The 9164-nt window shown below is 61.3% G+C and overlaps 1 protein-coding gene across 1 annotated transcript in view; it reads right to left on the reverse strand.

Moving 5' to 3' along the window:
- Positions 1-849: 849 nt before the first annotated feature.
- Positions 850-9164, reverse strand: part of KRBA1 (KRAB-A domain containing 1) — a 12453-nt gene continuing 4138 nt past the window's right edge. Inside the window, 10 exon segments of the mRNA XM_012557306.2 lie at positions 850-918; positions 920-973; positions 975-1130; positions 1132-1949; positions 3330-3506; positions 4577-4708; positions 6410-6583; positions 6929-7102; positions 7788-7922; positions 8644-8817. Coding sequence (XP_012412760.2) covers positions 850-918; positions 920-973; positions 975-1130; positions 1132-1949; positions 3330-3506; positions 4577-4708; positions 6410-6583; positions 6929-7102; positions 7788-7922; positions 8644-8817 — 2063 coding nt within the window.

A 9164-nucleotide genomic window follows, 5' to 3' on the forward strand; every position in this document is an offset into this window, starting at 1 on the left:
CCTCACATACACAGCCCTCACACACACCTCATGCATGCACACACCCTCACATACACAGCCCTCACACACACCTCATGCATGCACACACCCTCACATACACAGCCCTCACACCCCCCCCATATACCCCCACATACGCACTGTACACAGCACAGCACACAACCCTCACACACATGGGTATATGCACAGCACACACACACCTCATGCATGTACACACCCTCACATACACCCACACAGGCACTGTGGACAGCACAGCACGCACACACACCCTCATATACACAGCCCTCATACACACACACCCTCACGCACACCCACACAGGCACTGTGGACAGCACAGCACGCACACACACCCTCATATACACAGCCCTCATACACACACACCCTCACGCACACCCACACAGGTGCACTGTGGACAGCACAGCACACACACACACACTCATACACACACACCCTCACATACACCCACACAGGTGCACTGTGGACAGCACAGCACACACACACACACTCATATACACAGCCCTCATACACACGCCTTCTCGCACACGCATACACCGTCACATACACACACACCCTCACGTATACTCACATATGTGCTGTAGACAGCACAGCACACACACACACCCTCATATACACAGCCCTCATACACACACACACCCTCACGCACACCCACACAGGTGCACTGTGGACAGCACAGCACACACACACCCTGTTAGGTTTGGTGAGGATGGTGGGAAGATTAGGGAGAGATCAGCATCTCATGGAACCTGAGCCAAGGCAGAAGACCCCTGCCCCACAATGTCCTCCCTGAGCAGACACCATCCTGGGGGTCCAGGTCAGTCAGGGCAAAGGGCTTCAGAAGGGTGATGAGAAAGGGTCCACGGGTGCTGGGATGGCGGGGTGGGATGGCCCACCAGGGGCTGGTAGGGGGCAACGGGGGCATTCTCAGCAGGACTGGGGAGGAGCTCAGAGCCCCCACGCTTTGGGTCTCCACACCCACCTCCCCAGGTCCCCTTGGGCACGGTCCCCTGGGCTCCTCCTGCATCCATGGGCCGAGTTAGGATGGTGGTTGGTACAGCCACCACAGGCGGGGGTCCCACCTCTGCAACAGCCTCAGGGGGAGGGGTGGTTGGGCGGGGACAAAGCGGCAGGCTCTGGAGATGGGAAAGGGCTCTCGGGGGGCTGCATGGTTCTGGCCGCACAGCCGCGGGCGGGTCCTGAAGGTGTGGCTAAAGCTGGTGGGGCTTCTGAAGGCCGCCTCCTGGTGGGGGGCCCTGCAGAGCCGCCCTCCCCCGGCCCCCGCAGAAGCTTGGGTCTGGGCCTGGCGGGACCTAGGGGTCTCCGGTAGGGGGGGCACCTGTGAGCTCTGGGTGTTGGCCAGGAGCCCCAGCCCTTCAGCTTGTGGCCCTGCAGGTGCCGCCTGACCCAGTTCACCTGGTCCTTCATGGCAGCCATGTCCCGGGACAGGCTGGCCAGGGTGGTGGCGAGCCAATCCAGCTTCCCTGAGACGGCGGCAGTGAGGCTGCGCAGCTCCTGCTGGAGGTCTACACAGGGGCACGGTGGCCGGGTGCGGGCGTCAGGGGCCAGGGGTGGTGACTCAGGCAAGGCTGTGGCGAGGAACCCACCCTCAGAGCTGGCTGGAACCAGAGGACTGCTCGGAGCTCGTCGGCCACGAGGACTCTTTCTCTCCCCGGAGATCTCTGGCAAGGTGCACCCTACTACCACCTCACCTGTGACAGGTGGGCTGCCACGTCCAGGCTCCAGGCGCCCGGGCTTGCAGGCCCCAGGTCCATGGGTGGGTCCAGCAGGCTGGCAGGGCCCAGGCCTTCCCTCGAGCCGAGGGGCAGCATGCGGAGGCACCACCGACCCTGCAGTGGGCAGGGAGGTGTGAATTCGGTTCTTGGACGTGGAGCACCTGCCAGAGCCATTCTGACGTGTGGATACTGTGACATGGCCTGAAAGGTGGAAATCAAACTTTCAACTTCTTAAAACCTGCAGATGAGATGTGAGGTGGGTGCCCTTGCTGGTCCTGAGGGGCGCAGCCTGAAGGGACTGCTGGGCATGGGGCTGGCTCAGTGACTCCTACAGGCACTGCCTCTGCTTGTCTCGGGCGATGGGGCAGGGACAGCAGGTGGACACCTGACTGGAGGCCCTCTTGCTGGGGCTTCCCTGAGTCCCACCCACCTGCCTTGCTGCCCTGCTGGGCTCCCGAGGCAGAGAGGACGTGCAGCAGCCCGGTCTGTGCTAGGCCGAGGCCAAGGCTTGTGATCAGAGGCTGGGCTGGAGGGGGAGGCCGAGCTGCCCCTCCTAACCACCGACCATCGACCCCATGACCCCACCTTCTCAGTGCTGCTGTGGCACCAGTCGGCCTGAGGGCTCATTCTCACATCTCTCCCCTGGCAACAAGGAGTGCCTCCAGCCTTCCGGCTTTTCGGCTTTTCGCAGCTGCGGCAAACCCTGCTTGGAGGCTGGAGCTTGGGGTGAGGGGTGGGGCGGCCTCAGGCAGTGGGTGGTTACCCCAGCTTTCTGATGGACCTGCCTCCAAGGCAAAGGGCTCTCAGGAGGCAATCTCCTGTCCACATGTTTGGGAAAGCTTATTGCACACATTTTTAACACAGGTATTCCCTGGATACTCCTCAGGGGGTTCTGAGGGAGCTCTCAGACACATGCACCCCACGAGAGACACTGAGGAGAGGTCTAGAACACCCTCTGCAAGAGTCAGTACAAGTGACGGGTAGACCAGAAAGCCAGGCACAGGACTTTCAGCCTGCCCAGGGGACAACACAGGCTCTATGTCCTTGTCCTGCACATCCTTCAATGCAGAGGAGGGTCCTGTGACCCCAAGGAGACCCTGAGCTCCCGGCATGGACCCTGCACGGACACCTCAACTCCCTGCACCAGGTCTCTGCGGTCCCCAGGTTGTCCTTTGGGCCTTCCCACAGCTGCTGTTCCTACGGCTGCAGGAGCACCAGGATGAGCTCACCCAGGAGGCACGGGGGTCCTGTGTCCTGTATCCCCCCCATGACCTCACCCTGGAGACACAGGGGTCCTGTTTCCTGTACCTTCCCCCGTGAACTCACCCTGGAGATGCGGAGGTCCTGTGTCCTGTACCCTCCCCACTACCGTGAGCTCACCCTGGAGACGTGGGGGTCCTGTGTCCTGTACCCCTGCCATGAGCTCACCCTGGAGATGTGGGGGTCCTGTGTCCTGTACCCACTCATGAACTCACCCTGGAAACGTGGCAGTCCTGTATCCTGTACCCCTCCCCCACCCTGTGAGCTTACCCTGGAGACATGGGGGTCCTGTGTCCTGCACCCTCCCCATCATGAGCTCACCCTGCAGAGGTGGGGGTCCTGGTTCGGGCTCCAGCCTCTGGTCTTCTCCTTCTGAGCTGCTGAGACTGAGGCTGGGGCTGGGGCTGGCCAAGCAAGTGAAACACAGGGGCTGCCCGGGCAGCATGCCCTCCAGAGAGTTCTCCAGGCAGTGCAGTGGGGAGGGCTTGGCGAATGCCCCTGGGAAAGGAGAACCCAGAGCCTCTGCCATCTGACAGCCAGGAGGGCCCTAAGCACCACCCCTCGCAGCTCTGCAGTGACCTTGACAGCCCCTCTCTGATCCTGGGCAGGCCTGGCCAGGGGCCCAGACCCTCTGTAAGTCACTGGGGAACTGCCGGAAAATCTGAGGCCCCCGGTGCTCGGGCGCCGGCCAGGCCTGGGGGAATGTTGAACACTGTGTCTGGTTGTGTCTGGGTGTTTCAGCAGATACAGGCCAGGGCTCTGCTGGCAAATTAGACTGGGGACCCTCCCCGGCCACAGCAGGAAAAACAGCTGATCCCTCCCCAGAGGAGCCCCGTGGACGACAGGAATGGTGTCTTCTTCCCCTCTTACAGCACTTTCACATTGATTTGTCTTCTTCTGCCTTCAGAGGGGCTCCAGCTGGCGGTCTTGGGAGGGGACTGTGAGGTGGAAGGACAGAGGGGGGCCTGTTTCCTCCTCCAGGGCATTAACTGGAGGGAAAATGCCAGTAGGCGCAGGGCGTTTGCGGGCTCGGAGCCACCACCTGGCTGGGTCCCTCCTCTCTGAGTTCTGATGGTAAGGGAGGCAGGGGTGAGGTCAGGACAAGAGCCACGGGGGGCACTGTTCCCGCTGCCGCCCAGAACCTTGTGGTAGAAGAGGCAGGAGCATGTCATGAAACAGGGGCTTCCAGTGTGGAAAAAGGACTTGCCAGAAAACCTCAGGCTTCCCTAGGGCCTGCAGAGTCTCCCAGCAAACCCTGCTGTCTGGTTTCCTGGGGGTCCCACAGTGGGTTTGTGCCCAGATGTCAGGCATTCAGCCAGCAGAGCCAGGGCCCACAGGGGTGGCTCAGGCCACCGCATGGCAGCCTGGAGGGCTGGGAGCTCCACTGGGCTTTACCCATCACTGGGCACAGGTACCCCCCGGGATCTGGGGCTGCACAGCACTCTCTGGCTACTGGCTTCAGAACCAGGCCTGTCTCCATCCCGTCGCTCACCCTGGAACGTGGCACTGAGTCCACAGCCGCCAGGAGGCAGTGCCTGGGCCCAGATGCCTGTGCAGCTGCAGCTTACCCTCCTCGTGTGCCGTCCAGGTCCCGGGCTCTGCACCTGAGGGCCAAGGCCAGGCGGGCTGTGCTCTGGGCTGGGGCCTCTCTCTGAGGCATCTTTCCAGGCCTTGGGGCAGGGAGCTTTCCACTGGGCTTCCTGGAAAGGTCAAGCTCACTCAGTCTCAGAATCTGCAGCTCCGAGGGCCATGCCTGGGCCACTGAGCATGCCGTGGCACCCCGTCCTGGGGCAGCCCTGCTTGGCTGGCCCAGCCATGCTGACCTGGGACCTGTCTATGCTCTCTGTGGATGTCTCTGCACCAGTGAGTACACAGAGCCCTCCTTGGCCTGCTCAGCTACCTCCTCTGAGGGTGATGCCCCGGCCAGCCCACAGGAAGGTCTGGGGGTGGATTAGGTACAACCTCCTTCCGATTAAGGACCCACGTGCTGGTGGGATGAAGCAGGCTGTGTAGCCAGCACTGAGGTGGCAACAACGAGAAAACACACACACAAACCACAGACACTTCTAACAGAAGAGGAAAGACTAGGAGAACTAGAATTTTAGATGGCAGGGTCCGTCCTGGGTGAGCAATGTCCTCTGTTTGCTTTCCTGAAGGTGTCGGTTGATTTTAGGTCCAGGTGGTGGGAGGGAAATGGGAAGGCACAGACCCTCTGGCTGCCTCGTGCAGCTCTCCGGCCAAGTGGGAACTGGAGGTGTCCCCAGGGGACACAGCTGAGTGCTGGTGCAGAGGGAGCTGGAAGCTGGGCCAGAAGCTTCCAAACGCCAGCGTGATGTCTCCTAAAGCTCGCCTTCCTTAGCAAGCAAAGTCCACCCACAGAGGACACATTAAAAAGAAGTGTCTAGTCTGTACAGAAAATGCTGGGTGGCTGCTACTACCACGTCATTAAGACAAAATAGAGATGCCAGAGACCAGGTCATGACTGGACGTGAGACCGAAGGGGCTGCACAGATGCTACCCTGTGTGAGGGGATGACCGACAGGTCAGTGGCTGGTGGGTTGGAACCACTGACCTCTTGGTTAGCAGCCTGGCACTTAACCACCTGCCACTAGGACTCCTTCGTGTGATTATATTACCCACTAAAAAGGAAAAGCTGAGAAAAAAGTCCCTTGCATTTGGGGGGAAAGTTCCATGCCCATGGGGCTAAACACTAGTAGGGCACACGGATGTGGCTGCCAGGGTTTGGGGCCTGGCTGGGTCTGGATGCAGGCCAGGGCTCACGCGGACCGAGGAGGTCGGCGGTCTGCGGGCCAGGCCAAAACCGAAACCGAAACCAAACCCACTGCTGTCGAGTCAATTCTGACTCATAGTGACCCTACAGCACAGAGTGGAACTGTCCCATAGGGTTTCCAAGGAGCGGCTGGTAGATTTGAACTGGTGACCTTCTAGTTAGCACCCAACGTCTCAACTGCTGGATTATTCAGATGAGAAAAAAAGTCGCCAAGAAGGGCCATCACAGTCCCACAGGACTCCAGAGAGTTCTCCGTGAACTGTGACCGACAACTGCTCAGGACTGAGGGCAGATGGGAGGCCGCTCACGGACCCCCCAAGGACAAATGTGAGGTCCCCAGTCCCTCTGGGGCGCTTTTACACGGACCGTAAGCAGTGAGGATGCAGGCGCTCCCCTCTGTGGCTGGGACTGGGGAGAATGCGACACTAAAGGAGACTCCTCCTCATCCCTCTGTGATGCTGACCGTCCTCCTCCCCGACTCCCCGACCGCGTCGGCTCCCGCCTCTGCCCTACTCGCTCCACTTCCAGGTCTGGGTGCTGACCAGGGAGGCAGGGAGGAGCGAGGGCCAGCTTCTCCCACACTGAATCCACCTGAGCCAGCCCAGCTCACCTCTTCCAGGGCGGCGCCCCTGGCTTCCCTCAGGACTCCTGAAATCCAGGTCCCCGTCGGAGCTGCTGGGCGAGGAAGAGCTGGCAGGGCTGCCACAGAGGCTTGGGTGGCAGGCAGAGTGGTTTCTCACAGGACCCTGCAGGCCCAGGGGAAGAAGAGGCCCCACGGTCACCTCTGTGGGAAGATAGCCGTGTCGGTGTCATGGAAACCCCGCGGGCTGGCTGGGCAAAGCACCACCCACCAGACTCCCCTCAGTGTCGGAGTGTCGGCTTGGTGAAAGCCGGTGCTGCGCTAACCCACTGAAACCCCAGCTCACGTGGTAAGATCCAAGCGACCAGGCTCCTAAGGGAGCAGGCGCTAAGCTGGGAACTGTCTGGGGATGGGGGCAGGCCTGGGCCCTGGGCGGGGCTCCTGGACCTCAGGGAGCCTGGCAAGAGGAGGGAGGTGGCCTCAGTGTACTCTGCATGTCCCCCCCTACTGTTCACAAAGGACCAGTGCCACCTTGAGCCCACAGCCTACCTGTGCTGTGCAATCCATGGGGCCTCAGCTTGGGCCTTGGAGACCTCAGGGGTCCTTGCTGGGGGCTCCAGGACCAAGAGGTGGTGGGCAGCTGGGGGGGTGATGACACACTCAGGGGAATGCCCTTCAGACAGGCCTCTAGGGCTTCCAGGGGAGAGCTTGAGGTCCTGCTGGCTGGGACAGAAGGGACCCGTCAGTGCCCTGGCTCACCCAGCCGGGCTGCCCCAGTGGGCCTTCTGCAGGGGCCACCATGCAAGACACCCTCTTTTGGGGGGATTTGACCTGCTCTCGGCCTCACAGAGGGGCCAAAGGGAGCTGCACCCAAGGAGGTGGCTGGGACACGCCAGATCTGAGTGCCTGCATTTTGGGAGCCAACATGCTTAAGATGTCAGGGCCACGGGGCAGGGGCCTGGAGGGGGCGTGGGTTAGGGAGAGTGGCTGACAGGGAAGAAGGACAGGGGGTCGGCCTCCTTGCCTGAGAGAGAGGGCGGTGGGTTCTCCTTTCCCCCTGCGGGTGCAGAACCTGTCCAGGGGCTGAGGGTCCCACCGGGAGAGGGTCTGTGAGACCCTTCAGTGTGAGCAGACCCCAGTCTTGTCTTGAGCCACGGACCCCCAGAGGCAGCTCCAGGGGCCTGCACCCTCCGGGGTGAGTGGTGAGCAGAGGACTCTAGGACAGGACGAAGGGGCTGGGGGCAGTTCCGAGGTGGGTGGGGAACCCAGGACCATAGCAGGAGGGAGGGGTCTACAATGGTTCAGGCCCTGTGGGGAGGCCTGGAGGCCTCGTCTGGCGCTCTGACCGATGTCAGATGTCAGATGCTCCATCTAGGCAGGAAGGACATGGGATCCCTGTGGCCTTTACCTCCAGAACCTCGCTCCTGGGCCCCTGGCTCTTCCTGCTGCCGTGGCTGCCCTGCTCCCGAGGCCCCTGGAGTCTGCTTTACATGGCCCAGCCGACCCCGGAGGGCGCAGGCCCCTGGAGCTGCCTCCACCTTCACTGAGGAAAAAGGGACAAACCATCACCTGGAGCCCACTGCCCCAGGCCTCGCGACAAACTGCAGCAGCAAGCAGTCTCGACAGGGCCAGAATCTGGAACTCAGGTCTGGGAGGACCTCACTCAGTCCTGCGCTAACCACCGTCTGCTTCGTGCTTGATGAAAAATGCCTGCCCACGTCCTTCCCAGAAGTGCACGGGGAAAGAACGAAAAAGATGTGGCAGTACCTTCTGAAGGCCAACCAGTCGTTCCTCCTAGCTCCCAGGGACCTTGATGGGCCCTGGATGTGAGGGGCCCAGACTCCACTGGAGCTTTTACAAACGTTACTGTACTTCAACCTCACAGCGACCCAGGAGGTGGGAAGCGTTACCCTCATCTGAAGGGGTCCCTCAGCGTCTGCATGGCTGGGGGCCGGGCCTGCCTCCCACACCGTGTTGCCCAGAGTCAACAGACACACCAACTCCACAGCTTTCTCCCCAGGGCCCCCATGTGGGCAAGAGTAAGGAGCACCAAAGAAAGCAGGACCAAGTTCAGCAAGCACCCTGCCCTGAGTGTTCACTTACTAGCTAAGGACATTTTAAAATTTACACTGAGAACCTGGAACACCACCATGCTGCTGATGTTCCTTCAGGAAGACATCCTGGAGCAGAATGGTCTACAAGAGGCAACGAGAGCTTCAGGGGCTTCGGGAGCCCTGACCCGAGATGACAGGTCTGGGACTCACCTTCTGGGCTCGGCCTCCCGGGTGCCGGCTCCAGCCCAGTGAACTTCCAACTGCTCAGGGTAGGGTGGGGGTGCAGTCTGCTCGGGGACACTTTGGGATGCTGGGGGCCTGGCACGAGGATTTCCCTCAGGCAGTCGATGAGGCCCTGTAGGGGGCTGCTCCCAGGAGAGAGTCCTGTAAGGCATGCGAGGCAAGGTCAGTGCAGTCTTGGGGCATGTGGGGGGAGGTCAGTGCAGTCCTGCAGGGTGTGTGGGGGGAGATCAGCACAGTCCTGGGGCGTGTGGGGGGAGGTCACGCAGTCCTGGGGTGTGTGGGGTGAGGTCAGCGCAGTCCCATAGGATGTGTGGGGGCGAGGTCAGCGCAGTCACATAGGGTGTGTGGGGGGAGGTCAGTGCAGTCCTGTAGGGCGTGTGGGGGTAGGTCAGTGCAGTCCTGGGGTACATGGGGGGAGGTCAGCGCAGTCCTGTAGGGCATGTGGGGGGAGGTCAGTGCAGTCCTGGGGTGTGTGGGGGGAGGTCAGC

This window comes from Trichechus manatus, unplaced genomic scaffold (genome assembly GCF_000243295.1).
Source record: "Trichechus manatus latirostris isolate Lorelei unplaced genomic scaffold, TriManLat1.0 scaffold00093, whole genome shotgun sequence".
NCBI lineage: Eukaryota > Metazoa > Chordata > Mammalia > Sirenia > Trichechidae > Trichechus > Trichechus manatus.